This window comes from Aulonocara sp. 'chitande type north' Nkhata Bay, linkage group LG10 (genome assembly GCF_057382095.1).
Source record: "Aulonocara sp. 'chitande type north' Nkhata Bay isolate Kocher_YH1m ecotype deep benthic linkage group LG10, A_spYH_male_GT1.1, whole genome shotgun sequence".
Classification (NCBI taxonomy): Eukaryota; Metazoa; Chordata; class Actinopteri; order Cichliformes; family Cichlidae; genus Aulonocara; species Aulonocara sp. 'chitande type north' Nkhata Bay.
The window spans coordinates 5,117,377-5,135,003 of NC_141353.1; the positions used below are offsets into that span (position 1 = coordinate 5,117,377).

The 17,627-nt window shown below is 40.5% G+C and overlaps 1 protein-coding gene across 1 annotated transcript; it reads right to left on the reverse strand.

Annotated features, from left to right (window-relative positions):
* Positions 1–1,721: 1,721 nt before the first annotated feature.
* LOC147320070 (endothelial cell-selective adhesion molecule-like) lies at positions 1,722–17,144 on the reverse strand. The gene is made up of 7 exons (XM_086307595.1): positions 17,138–17,144; positions 14,004–14,155; positions 11,346–11,538; positions 11,086–11,241; positions 10,777–10,899; positions 6,457–6,592; positions 1,722–5,981 (listed from the first exon to the last, which is right to left on the reverse strand). Exons 1-7 carry the CDS (start codon positions 17,142–17,144, stop codon positions 5,444–5,446), a joined length of 1,305 nt encoding a protein of 434 aa, XP_086163721.1. The 3' UTR covers positions 1,722–5,443.
* Between the last annotated feature and the right edge of the window lie 483 nt (positions 17,145–17,627).

Consider the following 17,627-nt stretch of genomic DNA (forward strand, 5'->3'; position numbering starts at 1 on the left):
GACTACTGTAATTTGTTACTTTCAGGATTTCCTAAAAAACAAAGCAAAAATGACAGGGAACAGAAAGGGAGAGCATCTTTCTCCTACACTGGCTCCTCTGCACTGGATCCCTCTTAAATACAGGACTGAATATAAAATACTATTTTTACTTCTAGAGTCTAATTTTTTTACATGACACTGTGCACTTCAGGACTTTCAAATATGAAGTTTTTTTTTGTTTTTTTTTTAGAGTCAAACAGGAACTTGTACTTAGTCATGTTACTCCTGAGTGATCTTATGAAGTGATGATTTTCATCCATGTAACCTGACAAACATTATTGTTGTTTTGGTTAATTTTCACACACAGCTAAAGCTTTGAGCACTTTCCTAGTTTCTACTCACTCCGTTATGTGCTTCCATGTTTCATTTGAACTTCTTTGGTCCATCCACATAAATCCATCCATAAACACGAATCGATTCTGAATTTTCCTGTACCAGAAAGAGATCTGATGAAGGAGGAGCAGAGGGGAAAAGCTCTTCATTTATGTAAGGCTTTTCTCTGTTTTTGCACTTTTTTCTTTCAGTTGTAAATCAGTGTGAGTTTCTCCAGCAGGCTTGCTTCTTTCCTCCTCGTCTCCCATCCAGTACAACATGGTAGACTGAACCTCACTGGGATTTATGTAGCACCTCTACAGCCTCATTCTAGAAAATTCATACACAATAACATTCACAGCTGTTTATTGCTGTATAAAGACTATGCAGAAGCAGAAGGTACTGGCTCATCAAACTCTCAACAGCAATAATGTAGACATATGAAGTTGGTGGGATTGTTGCAAAGCAAACAATCAGGCTGTGAAGTGTTTTAGCTTTATGGATATCAAAGGGTTGCTCAGTGAATCGACCAATAAAATCTGACACCTTGTGGACAGATGATACCATTACAGCTGATAGAATCACCGGGTTTGTTCTTTTTAGGGGTTATTTTTATGCCTCCAGTGTAACAGTGTGAGCTGTGTTGAAGTACTGCGGGTTCAGTAGAGGTCTCAGGACACCAGTCCTCGAGGCCTGGAGTTGCCCACCCCTGCTATAGAGGATGCATAGGTCTGATCTTGGAAAAACGAAATGTGTTTGGCAAAAAGATGAAGAATCTTTTTCAGTTCACACAGAAAGCTCTGATCCCAGGATGTTTTTAAGGGATTGTCATACTTTTGACATCATTGTATTTGCTGATTATTCATCAGTTCTGTATCTGTTCCCTCTGTCCTCTCCATGCTGACCTCCTACTTCCTGTCCATCTCTCCACCTCAGCTATCTACTCAATTCCTCTGCTATCCTGGTTTGTGTGTTTACGTGTGTGTGCTTGTTTTTGTGCAGCAGCGGGACTTAGTGGAGATTTTCTGCCTGTTGGTTCCACACTTCCACACGCCTGTGATGACATTGTCCTGAACCGCTACTTAAAGGAGTGGCTGGTCCTCTCTTGGTGCTGGATTGTTTAATGACAGATCCTTGTCAGCTTTTTTCTAACAAAAAACGCCAAAGGAAAACCCTGTGTCCTTTCAAGCTCAGTCATCAATCCTTCCTTCCTTCTACAAGCTTGCCAAGAAGACAAAATTGGTAAAACTTGGAAAACAAGAATAAAACAAAACTCACAAACAGCTGATCTTTTTAAATTTTAATTGAAAATATAATACAAGGCATTTTCAATGAACATAAATATGGAAGATACAAGTGCACACTGCACATTATTGTCTACAGTTTAGGCCGTCTGTATAAGTAAGCATATTTGTTTGGCCACCAATTTGTCCACAGCAGTTATACAATCCACACTGGTTTATAACTCAGTGTGATAGTGAGCACTTCTTTCACTTTTCTTAATGTGCTTTTTATACATGTACAATATAAAAATAAAGGCTTGCGTTGAATACATTTGAATGTCCATAATGTACACTTTTAAAGGACACAGAGTCTTAAATGCACAGCAAACAGATTTCCTCTTTTCTTTCAACTTCCCTCATGAAATCTTGACTTTAGTCTTGAGCTTATATTCTCAAGTGGTTTGCATGAGATGCTTTTACAGTATGTTTTCCTTCAACCTCATCAGCCTTCATCTCAGAATGTCATGTAAATAATTGTAAAAATATCTGTGCACATTAACCAAAAGCTTAAATAACAAACATATGCTCCAGTGTAATTACACTACAGCAGAATATGACCACACTTTCTTCTCTTTTCCAAATCGAAATCATATTCAGTAACAACAGACATTACAAATAGCGCTAATGTGTAAAAACATAATAAATAGTTTTAGTTCTTAACTAATGAAAAGAAGTTCTGGAATCATTCAGTGTATTAAAATGACCTTAGCTATTTGGATACATTCTTACAAATGTGATTTTTACAAAACAGTGCCTCCCTCACAGCAGTTTTTATTCAAAATATGTCCACACATTTTGGAAATGGAAAATAGTTTCTGAACCAAATCTAGTTTATTTGTTTCAGATTAGAAGCAAACTGAAACACATTTGTTAACTTCCAAGGTGCATAAAGAAAGTCTAAAGAGGTCGAGATTCCAGGAATATCTGTAGTGCAAGACTGATGGTCCTGCAATAATGTTGATGGAGTCTTTAGGTTTTTAGCCAAAAACTCCATCAGCTTAAATGAAACTTGATAAAATGGCTCAAATTTGCTGACCTAACAATGCATCTCGAGGCTTCTTAACAGACTTTCGTGCGCTTTACGCTTGTTAACATTTCCCCAAATATTTCTAAGTAGAATGTGAATACTTGATATACTCAAGTAAAGAAACTATAGAAATTTGTCAAATTTGTGCTACATAACTGTATATCCACAATTTTTTTCCAAGGAGTTTAAATACATAAGTACTGAAGTGCGGTGGACCATTTTGAAAGGAGACCTGCCTTATGGTTCTAATCCTGATGTGATGCATAGTGGTGCTCTGCTGCTAGCTGATATATTTGGTGGCCTCTTTTTGATCTTCAGTTCAATTCAATTTTATTTATACAGCAAATCACAACAACAGTTGCCTCAAGGCGCTTTATATTGTAAGGTGGACCCTACAATAATACGGAGAAATAATACAAAGAAAGTCATATTATTGTTAGTTGCCCAACAGTAATATGACCCGCTTTGGCAACAGTGGGAAGGAAAAACTCCCTTTTAACAGGAATAATCCTCCAGCAGAACCAGGCTCAGGGAAGGGCGGCAATCTACCGCGACTGGTTGGGTTGTGGCAGATGGCCGGTTGTATATTTTTTCAGTTTCTTGATCCACTACTGGTCAAAGAAGGTGGCTCCTACTCCCTCTTGTTAAAAGCGAGAGCTTTATCCTCACTGTGCGGGACTGTGTGATCACCGGGTGTCTTTCTCTAATGCTATAAGCTCTTTGCGCCAGTCTAGAAGAACAGGTCCAAATAATGAATGTATGTAATGAATTTATGCTGATGACGCAGATGATGACTAAGTTACAAAAGAATGCCAACACAAAGTGGTAATAAAGGCAAACACGTCCCCTGTTTCTGTTGTCCATAAAGGCTGCACTCAACAACGTGCTACCAATTACCCCCCAAAATTCACATATTTACAATTTGAATGCTGCAGGCAACTTTAAATGATTAGTTATTAGCTATTAGCAGTGATGGGAATAACGGCATTACTTTTTTCAGTAATGAGTAATCTAACTAATTACTATTCCTATCGTTACAACGCCGTTACAGTTACTAACAAGAAAATGCGCTCCGTTACTATTTTTCAACAAACAGACGATTGAAGCTGTGTTCAGCTTACTGCATCTTATATCAGTTGCATGGAAGTAGCTGTAAGTAATGTGGACGCTACAGCGTTAAGTAGCTGCGCGCGCTCCCGCGGACGGTAATCATGATCACTGTCTAACGAAAAAGAGAGAGAGAGAGAGAGAGTTTTGTGACGTTTAGCGTGTTTGGAGTGTGTAGTTAGTGTGTAGTGTTGTGGATAGTTTTGTGTTGTGTGTCAGAACAATGAGGCGACTGCTGTCTCCAGGTAGAAACAGGAGTGATACACCTGCTGCTGTCAGACCTGCAGGTATCAGGCTGTGATGTTCTCCTTTATAGTGGACATAAATTGTGTTTTTGGAGTGGCACAAATAATTTGTGTTGCATCTTATTGAATGCAGAACAACTGATTGTTCTGTAAATAGTTTGAAATGGTTATTTAAAAAATCAAGGTAAAAGGTAAATGGATGCAAATAACGTTGTTGTTTGCAAAACTTGTGCATAGGATTTTAAAATTGACAATTTATATTTGCATTTAAAGTTATGAAATATAATTCATTAAACATGTTTGTTGTTGTTACAGTAAAAAATATAACTTTTTCTACTCTGATTTTATGTTTTTTGTCTGATTTTAGATCAATTGTGTTAATACAGTATGTCAAAATGAAAACATAACTGGAAATTCAGACACGTGAGGTTGTGCTGAAAAGAATGATACCAAACAAGTAAACAGTTTTTAAAGGTGAAATGTAGAGGTCAAATCAGAAGTGGTTAAAATGGCCAATTATACCCTGGACCCCAGAGGGTTAAACATTTTTATAAAGTAACGCAATAGTTACTTTTCAAGTAATTAATTACTTTTAGAATATTGTAACTCAGTTACTAACGGTTACTTTTTTGAAGAAGTAACTAGTAACTATAATTAATTACCTTTTCAAAGTAACTTCCCCAACACTGGTTATTAGTACTAGTCAAGAATATAAGCAAATTTACTGTTCTGCAGTCCTAAACAGCTCAGTATTATCAGAAGCTTTTGCTCATCTGTATTTAAAGAAGTGAGTTTAAAAGCATTTTGAAAGCAAGTTGAAAACCCAACAGAAGCAAAGCCAAAAAAAAGGATTAGGATACTTTGCAAGGGCAAACTTTATCACACAACACATTATGTTGTCTTTTGATGTCTGGTGCTGAAATAGAGTTAATAATACATAGATTAAACCCAGTGTTTATGAGCAACATTCTCCTTCTTAAACAGTAATGACCTATGAGTCCTTCAGGTAGTTTCTCTAAATAAAGACAATGGATAAAGTGTAGCATGCTGGTGCTCTTTTTTTTCTGTCCGTGAGATTAGCACACACAGCGTTCCAGCTGCGGTTAGTAAATGGCAGGAGGAAAACAGTTTGGAAGAAATTACATTTAAAAATCTAAATATGAAAAATGAAAACATTAAAATCCATAAAGTAGAAAAGATGATACTGGACAAATGTATGAAAATCATATCTATACATAGTTTCAAATGTGTACAGTGCATACAGAGTACAAAAGAACTATAAGTAAGTATTCTTAAAGGAAGTAAACAGTGTGTCTGAGAGCTTGTTGGCATCAGTAAATGACCTTTCATTTTGAATTCTTTGCTAAATATTAAAGTCCCTTTGAAAAATCAGCAATTGATCCTTTGTGAGAGTATTCCCTTAGCTCATGCTAGACTAGAGATCCGGCCTGGTTCTGTGCAGGAACCATAATGGGCACGCCTCCCATTCGGGTGATGTTGGAGGCCATGATGGTGGAGGTGGGTAGTGGTGGCGGGGAGGGAGCGGTCTGGAGCTGCAGCCGAGGCTGGTTGTACGTTTGCGGCAGCGCCTGTGCCTGAGGCAACTGGGTGTAGCGCTCGGGTCTGGGCATGGAACCGCCATTGCTGCCGGCCTCGGGGGACAATGGCTGTTCACGTGGCAGGGTGGTGTTGTTGTTGTAGCTGTAATGGGTGGGAGTGGAGGCCCCTTGGTGGCGGGACGGTCTATAGCCGGCATTGCTGCCTGTGGCGGTGATGATGGATGCAGTGTCTGAGGGGGGGCGCTGTGGATACTGCTGCAGGTGGTGGTGGTGGTTGTTGTGGTGATGGGAGGACTCTTTGTGGTGTGGGCTGGAGGCGATGGAGGACAGGGTGCCATTCTTGGAGATGATGTCAGAACCCATGCCGCTCTTAGCCCATGACACACGCTTGGGAGCCTGAGCATCCTCCCTGTAGACATCGAGGTGCAGGATTACTTATTTGTGGCGTGTAGATTACTTTTAGAAATGCATAATTAGTTCACAGTAACACTGAAATGGAGTACTTCATTAAATCTTGAAACTATGGTCATTTGTTTCTGCTATCACAGGATATGAAAATTAAATCTGAAAAACAGGCTTCTTAAACAGGTGTGATAGAATCACTTTAGTTTGAGAAATGTGCAAGATCAAAATGTGCATTCCTGTGCAATTGGTACATGTCAAAAGTAAAACCTGGGTCATCTGCAAAGGACTAAAATGAATTTGATTCAAAGCAGCAGCAACAAGAACTTCATCTACCAACGCTGCCACTTATGACTTGCCTGAACTGACACTGTTTAGCACTGTGGCAAAAGGGTCCTGGTTCAGATCTGCTGGCCAGCTGAGATGCTGTTACGAATTTTAAATGATAAAATTCTGCTTGCATTTAAGCCACACTGACTCACTTGATTTCATTGGCCAAGTCATCCTCGTTGTTTCTTCTCCTTATCACGAAGACAAAAGCGAGGCACACAAAAAGGAGGAAGATGAAGCCAGCCACTGAGCCAACTGTGGCACCAACAATCACCCCCACTTTATTGGCTGGAATTAAAGAACATACAATTACTATCTCAAAGAATTTAAAAACACTTTTATTACCTCATTTCGTGTAGAATCAATAGTACTTGTACAGCACTGGCTAGAAAAGCAGATTAAATCAAATCAAATCAAATCACTTTTTATTGTCACATCACATGTGCAGGCACACTGGCACAGCACATGCGAGTGAAATTCTTGTGTGCGAGCCCCACAAGCAACAGAGATGTGCAAACACAACAACACAAACGAGCAAAATACAAGAATGGCCAACCTGAAACTAATAAATATATGTACAATATATAATAGTATATGCATTTCTGGATGTGTATACTAAATATTTTCCTACGTGTGTGTGTGTGTGTGTGTGTGTGTGTGTGTGTGTGTGTGTGTGTGTGTATACACATTTTTACAAATTAAATAGTAAAAAAATAAAATAATAATAATAATAATAATAATAAAATATATAAAATATACAGAGTTGAATATGTGCAAAACAAGTGGCATTTATATACAGTGTGGAGTGCATAATGTTGAAGTTCCAGTAGTGAAGCTGAGGTGTCTATGACGTGTTCAGCAGTCTGATGGCCTGATGGAAAAAGCTGTCTCTCAGTCTGCTGGTACGGGACCGGATGCTGCAGAACCTCCTTCCTGATGGAAGCAGTCTGAACAGTTTATGGCTGGGGTGACTGGAGTCCTTGATGATCCTCCCCGCTTTCCTCAGGCACGGCTTCCTGTAGATGTCTTGGAGGGAGGGAAGCTCACCTCCAATTATCCGTTCAGAGCACCGCACTACTCGCTGGAGAGCTTTGCAGTTGTAGGCGGTGCTGTTGCCATACCAGGTGGTGATGCATCCAGTGAGGATGCTCTCAATGGCACAGTGATAGAAGGTCCTGAGGATGCGGGGGCTCATGCCGAATCTTTTCAGTCTCCTGAGAAAGAAGAGGCGCTGCTGCGCCTTCTTCACTGTTTTGTTTGTGTGTACTGACCACGTAAGATCCTCAGCCAGGTGTACGCCAAGGAACCGGAAGCTGCTCACTCTCTCCACAGCAGCGCCGTTGATGGTGATGGGGGTGTGTACTTCTCTGCACCTCCGGAAGTCCACTATCAACTCCTTTGTCTTTGCGACGTTGAGGGTGAGATGGTTGTCTTGACACCAGTGGGTCAGGGCGCTGACCTCCTCCCTGTAAGCCGTCTCATCACCGTTGGTGATAAGACCCACCACTGTAGTGTCGTCCGCAAACTTCACAATGATGTTGGAGCTGTTAGTGGCTGTGCAGTCGTAGGTGTAGAGTGAGTACAGGAGAGGGCTCAGTACACACCCCTGTGGAGCACCAGTGTTCAGTGTGATGGGGGATGAGGTGATGCTGCCCAGTCTGACCACCTGGCGTCTGTCAGACAGGAAGCTAAGGATCCAGCTGCAGAGGGAGCTGCTCAGTCCTAGATCCTGCAGTTTCCTGTCCAGCTTCGAGGGAACGATGGTATTGAATGCTGAGCTGTAATCTACAAACAGCATCCTCACATACGTGTCTCTCTTCTCCAGGTGTGACAGGGCAGTGTGTAGTGTCAGGGCTATGGCATCATCAGTGGACCTGTTGTGGCGGTATGCAAACTGTAGAGGGTCCAGTGAGTCAGGTAGTGCAGAGCAGATGAAGTCCCTGACCAGCTTCTCGAAGCATTTGCTTACGATGGGGGTCAGGGCTACAGGTCGCCAGTCGTTCAATGAGGAGATGGTGGAGGATTTGGGTACAGGGACGATGGTGGCCATTTTGAAGCAGGCTGGGACTACAGACAGAGAGAGGGAAAGGTTGAAGATGTGCGTGAACACTCCAGCCAGCTGAGCCGCGCATGACCTGAGGACGCGGCCGGGAATCCCGTCCGGACCAGTAGCTTTGCGTGCGTACACCTTCCTGAAGCACTTCCGCACATCCTCCTCAGACACAGTGTGCGCACTGACGTCATCCGCGGTGCGCACACTGTCCGGTCTCATGGTGTTCGCTGTGTCGAATCTAGCGTAGAATACGTTTAGATCCTCACACAGAGAGGCCGTGGTCTGCGGTGTGCTGGTTTTCCCTCTAAAGTCTGTGATCGTGTTTAGTCCCTGCCACATACTCCGAGGGTTGTCAAACTGTTGTTCCACCCTGTCCCTGTACTCACGTTTGGCTGCTTTGATCGTCTTCCGGAGTTGGTAATGTGCGTGTTTGTAGTCCGATGTGTTCGCGGAGGCAAAGGCGGTGTTCCGTGCCGCCAGTGCCGCGCGAACATCTCCGTTAATCCAGGGTTTTTGATTTGGGAAGGATTTGACTGTTCTGGATGGGACGACATCTTCCACGCATTTCCTGATAAATCCACAGACTGAGTCTGTGTATTCATCAATGTCTCTGGCGGCCACGTGAAACATTTCCCAGTCCGCGTGATCAAAACAGTCCCGCAGCGCAGACTCCGATTGGTCCGTCCAACAGTGCACCGCCCTCCGGGTTGGAGCTTCCTGTTTCAGCTTCTGCCTGTAGGCGGGCAGGAGCAGGATGGAGCAGTGATCTGATTGGCCGAATGGGGCGCGGGGGAGGGCTTTGTGTTGAAAAGGATGTGTTGATGGAGTTTTGGTGAGACTTTCTTCAGGTTTCCCTTATTAAAGTCTCCGGCTGTGATAAACGCTGCCTCTGGGTGTGCGGTTTCCTCGCTGCTGATCGCGCTGTACAGTTCCCTGAGTGCACGGTCAGTGTCGGCTTGTGGGGGAATGTAGAATGGCCGGCACTTAATCATCAGGTACTCCAGGTCCGGTGAGCAGAAGGATTTGACCGGGTGCACGTTCGCATAATCACACCAGCTGTTGTTGATCATGAAACACACACCACCGCCTCTGCTTTTCCCAGTAAGATCCTGTGACCTGTCCGCGCGGTGCACAGAGAACCCCGGCAGTTGTATTGCGGAGTCCGGTACTTTGTCCGATAGCCAGGTTTCTGTGAGGCAGATCACGCAGCAGTCCCGCATCTCTCGCTGGAATGAGATCCGTGCCCGAAGCTCGCACAGCTTGTTCTCCAGAGACTGCATATTAGCCAGTAATAAACTGGGTAACGGTGGTCTGTAAGTGCGCCGTCTCAGTCGAACCAGAACGCCAGATCTTCTCCCTCTGCGTCGGCGTTTGCGGCCTCCAGGGCCAGAGAACAAAGGCATCTCAGGTGAGATGAATGGGGGGTCTGCAAACGGAGCGTCCGTGTTGCAAAACTTGAACTCCGGAAAGTTATAAGAAAGACCGTCTTTTATGTCCAGTAAGGTTTGTCGGTCGTACACAAGGAGACAAGTGCTGCTCGTGAAAAAATAAAGGAAAAGTAAAATTAAACACAGAAGAAAGCCGTTGCTTGGGGGAGCTCGCGACGAGGCTGCCATACTCGGCGCCATCTTGAAGCATCACAATGTTTAATGATTAATGTTTTATATTCGAGTCATGTAAAGATGTCCTTTCTGTTTGACATAGACATGGACTAATCAGGTGACCAGTTGTGTTGTGGCCTAGCAAATCAGTTTTAAGCTACAATTCAGTTTCATTTATATAGGGACAAATCACAACAGCTGTTGCCTCAAGGCGCTTTATATTGTAATGTAAAGACACTACAATAATGCTGCGATGTTGATCACTAATTTACCGCTGTCCATTGTTTTCAGGCTTCTGCAACATTATATATTCCCAGGACGCTAGGTTGTGTTGGGCATGGTTGACTGTCCAGACTCATGTTAAAGTAAGACAAATTCAGCCAACTTTGACAAAAGTATAATTTTCTTAGCTGCTGAATAGAAAAGTCAGCTAAGCTAATGGTTACAATGTAAAATGTCACAGCCCTATGCTAGCAACGTTAAACATGTCTGGCAAACAGGGTTTGTTTTTTACTTTGAATCTGTGTAAGTCATGAGTGATAGGGGTTTATAATGATACTTTTGCTAAATTATTGTATATTTGTAATATTTTAATATATATGTAAGAAAGTTCGCTGCATATTCATTTAGTTTTCTTATGACGTGTCAGCAGTCATAAGAAATTAGTAGGATATGATCGTGTCCAACAGAAATAATTAATTACATCGATGCTCGCTGTTCATGCTTGATAATAGTGTATCTGAATGTGTGGTCCATAACTATTTTTCATCACTTATTTTTATTAATAAACCATAACCAGGGTTACACTTGCTGCGTACAGTTGGTAATGTGCAGGTCGATTGCGCAGCTCTTTTCTGCCACCGTGTTGCTGGCTGTGCACACGTATTTCCCCGACATGTTGCTGCTCAGGTTGTTCAGCTTCAGAGTGCCAGTCTTCTCATCTAACACAGCAGTTTACATGGAAAAGACAGTCAAACACACATGAAGACACATTATTTCACATGTATAACAGTTCTCAAAGATGTGCTAAGTGACAATCCCAAAAGACGGTGTGCAGGCTGCTTTTTCTATCAATAATTCACATTTATAGCAAACAATGACTCTTTGTTTTTTCGCTGTGCACTCACTGAGCATGGGTGAGAAGAAGACCTCAGAGGTGGGGCTGGTTTTCTTCCACTTGTACAAAGGAATAGGTTTCCCAGAGCTGGACATGCAGATCAGAGTAACATTTCCTTTTACCTCTGGCTTCCCTGTCATAGAGCACTTCGGAACAGAAGGAGGGACTGAGGGGAGAGGATTATGTAATGTTTTATTACAAGACTTTCTGTTTTACTGTTTCACAGTGAATCTGAGAAGTACAGCTGTGCAACGGGTGAATTTCCCTTACCTTTCACATCCAGGGTAACCGTTTCAGTAATACCATCATTAACAATCTGAAAGATGTAGCTTCCTGAATCGGACTCCCGGGTGTTGTTGATGTAGAACGACACATCTGATGATGGCATCTGATGTAGGAAACCGACACGGCCCTTAAACTGTCCGTCAAACACCTTCACCTCGTTGTCGGTGTAGGAGATGATCTGGACAGAAGGACAGAAAGCAAGCGTCACATGAAACAAAAAGAAGATTAAAAAAAGGGGGTTTTTTGGGGTCTTTTAGTACATAAAAGAAAGCACACGAAGAAGTAGTTGTGCATAACAGATATCACTGACCTGTGTCACTGACATCCAGGTCAGGGATGTAATGGACTTTGTATTTATCCAAAACATTTCCAGAGATTTATTTGCTAAATGTCCAAGTGCAAGACTTTAAAGAAAAGAAAGTTTCACTAACACTGGTAAAATCAGCAGTGCTTACAGAGGAAAGTTCAGGACATCTTCAACAACTCACCTTAGTATCACTGACATTGGACAGAAGTTAGCTTCACTGACTCATCAACCTTTACTGGACTCTACACAAAGTTTTACAGCCTCCTCCAAAGCAACTACACATGACGCATATCGGCAGGTGAGGTAAACAGTGCACGGCGGACTCACAGCCCACACTTTAAAAAGGTACGTTCTCAGTTTAAACATTGGACATGTTTTCTATGTTCAGTTGTGAATAAAATAAAATCTAACCTTCACATTTCCACCTATAAGGCCAAATTAAACAGTAATATTAATGTTCTTGAACCTGATCTATAAATTCTCAGCTCTCATTCTCTGCAATTTAATTAACACAAATTATGCAGGTCTGTATTGTTAGATAAATACTACATTCTAACGAATATGGCTCTTGTACAATAAAAAACAAAACACAACAAAAGAAGCCTGATATAAAACCTAGTTCCAGCATATGTATCTCTGCAGTGGAAGGGGCTGAAATACAGTATAAATAGAACGGTTCAAGGCAGATGCATCATTTACAGTAAAAAGTAAAGATGTTCTTAGATTAAAATCTGTTTTCTTTGAGTAATCTAGTCACCTGATGGTCTGGACCTTGATCACTTGCTGTAACTGATGGAACCTTGAATTCTGCTTTATACCAGAGAATCCTGAAGGAAAATCTCCTGCCATCAGCTTGTATTCTGAAGTTCAATTACATTTGAGTTATGCACCAGGAAAGTGATCCAGAACATAGCAGCAAAAGAAAACAACTTAAATCTGATTGAGATGCTTTGGCAAGACCTTAAACAGACCGTTTATTCTCAAAAGCCCTCCAATGTGAAAGAATTAAAGCATTCTGCAAAGAAGAGTGGGCCAAAATCACTCCACAGTGATCTAAAAGCATCATCGCCTGTTACCTTAAAGGTAAGAACGGTGAGGAGCAAAAACTGTCTGTTTAAAAGAGAAGATGAACTGAGGGGCTGCACCAAGAACTCATGCATTGGTATTTATGATTACTTTCAACTACAAATGATGCCAAGCAACTCTAATAGCATTCAAAAACAAAACCAAGAGCTGGAAAAGGCACAATAGGTTCTTGTCAATTATTTTCTCCATATTACTATTATTATATTATGCATAGGAAACATATATTAGCAGTTTGGAAAAAATATCACTTTGTCAAATTTTAGTTACTTACATAATTAGTACCATACCACCCCATTAGAGCACTTTGCTCTCAGACTGTAGGCTTACTTGTTGTTCCTAGTTCATTTAAAAGTAGAATGGGAGGAAGAGCCTTCAGTTTTCAGGCCCCGCTTCTGTGGAACCAGATTTGGATTGGGGAGACAGACACTATCTCTACTTTTAAAATTAGGATTCAGAGTTTCCTTCTTGCTAAAGTAGTACAGTTAGGGCGTGATCAGGTGACCCTGAGTTATGCTGAGGCTGCTGGAGGATTCCCATGATGCACTGAGTATTTCTTCTTCAGTCACCTTTCTCGCTCACTATGTGTTTATATACATATTATTTCTAGTTATTAACCTCTGTCTCACTTCCACAGCATGTCTTATCCTGTTTTCCTTCTCTCACCCCAACTGGTCGCAGCAGATGGCCCCGCCCCTCCCTGAGCCTGGTTCTGCCGCAGGTTTCTTCCTGTTAAAACTGAGTTTTTACTTCCCACTGTTGCCAAAGTGCTTGCTCATAGGGGGTCATATGATTGTTGGGTTTTTCTCTCTATTATTGTAGGATCTACCTTACACTATAAAGTGACTTGAGGTGACTGTTGTTGTGATTTGGTGCTGTATAAATAAAATACAATAGAATTGAACAATTTGTCAGAGGGGAATTGCTCACTTTATCTTGTCTAAACACATACGACTCTGAATAGATTGCAGTTAAGTTTTGTTCTTTTATCAGTGAATATGTTTTTACATTTAATGAATGTTTCTTCCTGTAAAGAGTAAAGTAAGGTGAGACACTAAGGGAAATAATAATAAAAAAAAAACCCTGTATCCTTTCCCTTCCTGAGTTCTCTTTCTTCCCCTAAATCTATTTGATTGTGATCCTCCTTTTGGATCATCTATCTGCACAGCACAGTAGTATTAGAAACCTTTAAGTCTTTTATTGTCTTGGCTTGATATACAGTATATTAGACTTAAGTGTAATTGTTTCCTTACCATCTTCATCTGGCTGGTGTTAGGCATCAAAAAGTTCCAGGCGATACTCTTGGAATTTGGGTTGCCGCCAGTGTACCGGGCCTGCAGCTCCACATACTGACCCTCGATCACTTCTCCATTTTTCAGGGGTATTAAAAAGTTGGCCCATATGCCTGGATGAAGGAAGAAAGGGAAAAAACACACTGTAAAAATCACAGTTTTTTATTGTGTGGATGCCTTAATAGGCATCCACACTATTGAGTTCCTGTTTCTCTTTATTCTTTATTATTCCGGGTGTTTCCGTACACTTTTCGCCGTGGATCTACTTCCACAATTTTTGTGCTATTTTCACCGTTCAAACTCTAAACTGTTCTGCTCTTTCTGCTTATGCCGGCTATGACTTTTGGTGTTTATTACTATTATACTTTTTAAAATATTACACTTTTTTCCTTTAATTTGTCCCATTGAAATGAATGGGAAACTTCCACAATTCTGCTAAAACTTTCTTGTCTTTGAAACTTAACTACTGCCTCATACTTTCACCTAGAAACTCCATTCAAACTTTAAAACGTTCTCAAATGATTGGGCTATTCCTGTATGATTCAGCTTTTTCAGATCTTCTACTGTTTTCATCTTATCTCTCTTTAAGTCTTCAGTTGCAAAATTGTCATTTTTCAGAAAATACATGCGTTGCTATGGTTGCTATGCAATTAAGTCAGAGGGGACAGTGAAACTGTTTGAATTTTCTCTTCATGTCCAAACAACTTCTTGCTACTCGCTCAATTTCCACTCAAGCCCCACAGATTATACACCAAAACGTAGGTATTTTTGCTGGCTTTCAGAAAATGTCCCTATCATTGTTGTGGGACTCATAGTTATTTTGCAAATCTCCTCAGAGTAACACAAAGTCAGAAAACTCTCCATATAAACTCAATGGAGAGTTTGTTCAAAATCACCGCTGGATTTCTCTAATGAGAGGCATTTTCAAATTGTCATATCTCCTTAACGAAGCGAAGTTAAGACATGAGGCTTGTCCCGGTATATCTTCAGACACTCCTGATGCTCACAATTCAAGAATTATTTTCTCACCTATTACCGTTCTGAGATGAGTTAGACTTGTTTGAGGGTAGGAAATTTGTCCCTCGCTCAGATTTCATCAGATTTCAAATTCTGGAAATGAGTCACTTTTTTCTCTCATCATATCTTTTTGATGGATTTCCACAGAGCCCTGAAAATTTCCATGACTGTTCACCAAAGCCTGCTGTTTCTTACGGTGAAAGAATGATTTTGATGCTCCATATAGATTTAGAGTTACCAAAGGTTGTTTGAGAGCAAGTCAAGGCAGTTTTTGCTTCGCCTCTACTCAGTTACAGTGTATTACAAGTCATATATCTTTAATAATTTATATTTTATCTCTGAATTATGAAGACCTGAAGATTCCCCCCATCTCTTCTGAACAAAACAATGTCTGAATGACCGTTCTAGCCTCTACGGTTAGGAAATTATGGCCATTTGTTCGAGGGGAATCCTGAATGTCAGAAATACACTGAAGAAAACTCACACCTCTCTCTGTGTCTGCGTGTGTAAGGGCTGACAACAGCAGGTGCAGCTAATTTAACTGACCTACATATACCAAGCCCAGACTCTCCACAGCTCCTGTTCCCTTTACTGTCTGTGTATGTGTGTCTGTGTATCAATATTTCTCCTATGTTTAGGTATTACTCCTCAATCATAGTATTTCTGCTAAAGCAAAGTACTTCTACTACATCTTAGTACTTCTGCTAAATCATAGTATTTTTTGAAAAATCATAGTATATTTGCCAAATCATGGTATTTGTGCAAAATCATGGTTTTGGGGCCAAATCATAATATTTCTGTTATGTTATAGTATATGTGCTGAATATATTATATGTGCCAAATCACAGTATTTATACCAAATTATAGTATTTATGCCAAATTACAGTATTTCTGCTAAAAAGCAGAAATATTCCTTTTTAGCAGGAATTTCTGCCAAAAGATAGTATTTATGTTAAAACATAGTATTTCTGCTAAATCAGAGTATTCCTGCCAAATCATAGTATTTGTACTGAAACATAGTACTTCTGCCCAATCACATTATTTGTACTAAATGATAGTACTTGTGCCAAATCATAGTATTTGTGCCAAAGCATCGTATTTGTATGGAGTCATAGTATTTCTTCTAAATCATAGTATTTCAATCAAATCTCAGTAGTTGTTGTTAAAACGCAGTATTATTGCAAAATCATAGTATTTGTACCCATTCATAGTATTTCTGCTAAATCATAGCATTTGTGCCAAATCATGGTATTTGTGCAAAAACATAGTATGTCTGCAAAACCATAGTATATCCCTTATGTTATAGTATTACTACTAAGGCATAGTATTTCTGCCAAATCATAGTATTTGTACTAAATCATAGTACTTGTGCCAAATCATAGTATTTGTTGCACATCATAGTATTGGAACCCAAACATAGTATTTGTCCCAAAGCATCGTATTTGTATGGAGTAATAGTATTTCTTCAAAATCATAGTATTTCAATCAAATCTCAGTAGTTGTGTTAAAATGCAGTATTATTGCCAAATCATAGTATTTGTACCCAATCATAGTATTTTTGCCAAATTGTGGTACTTGTGCCCAATTAATAATTCTGTTATGTTATAGTATTACTACTAAGTCGTAGAATATCTGTTATGTTATAGTGTATCTGCGGAATATAGTATGTGTGCCAAATCGTAGTATTTATACCAAATCACAGTATTTATGCTAAAACATAGTATTTCTGCCATATTGTGGTATTTGTGCAAGAACATTGAACTGTTATGTTATAGTATTACTACTAAGTAATAGTATTTCTGCCAAATCATAGTATTTGTGTGAATTTGTATACTGTAATATCACTGTAGTATGTAGTGGCTAAGTAGGGGGTGTTTACAGTGTAAATAGGTCATCTCTTGTGTTGGAGTGCCCTCTTGTGGCGCCTTTTGGGTAGTGCCTTAGTAAACGTGAACCCTGTAAGAAGTGGTATCAGACTGATTTGTAGTGGAGGAATTTGTTGCCAGTGTTCTTAATCATAGAAACCACACCATATCACCTCTCCACATCCTCCTACTGTATGCCATGCCTCCCTGTACCATCCATCTGACCGCCAATAAACTCCACCTGTGGTAATCTAATCCCTGGATGTCAGCCTCTCCTTCTGACCGAGGATAGTTACTATTGCAGCACCACCCAGCATTAAACTGACGTACACCATTCTGTACAATAGTATTTGTGCTAAAAAGTAGTATTTCTGCCAAATCATAGTATTACTGCTATTTCATACTATTTAAGCGAAATTACAGTGTTTCTGCAAAAACATGTTTGAGGGGTGGAAATCTGTCCTCCTCTCATTTTTCAAACTCCGAAAGTTAAGCCATTTCTTCTCTCGTCATGTCTCCACGACGGAGATACAAAGAGCTATGTAAATCGTAGTCAAAGTACACCAAAGTCCGCTGATTCACCCAGTGCAAGAATTATGCTTCTATCCCACCTAGTTTTTGAGTACAAATTTATACACTATCACAGACCGGTAATTCATATTGATAATTTATTACAATTCTGCAAAGTTTTATGATTTTAGCA

Excerpts from the sequence above, each read along its gene's own strand:
- LOC147320070 (XM_086307595.1), bottom strand. Across the intron at positions 10,900-11,085 it reads CTTCTTCTCACCCATGCTCA|ATGAGAAGACTGGCACTCTG; the intron begins GTGAGTGCACAG and ends CTGCTGTGTTAG. Across the intron at positions 5,982-6,456 it reads GACTTGGCCAATGAAATCAA|GGAGGATGCTCAGGCTCCCA; the intron begins GTGAGTCAGTGT and ends CGATGTCTACAG.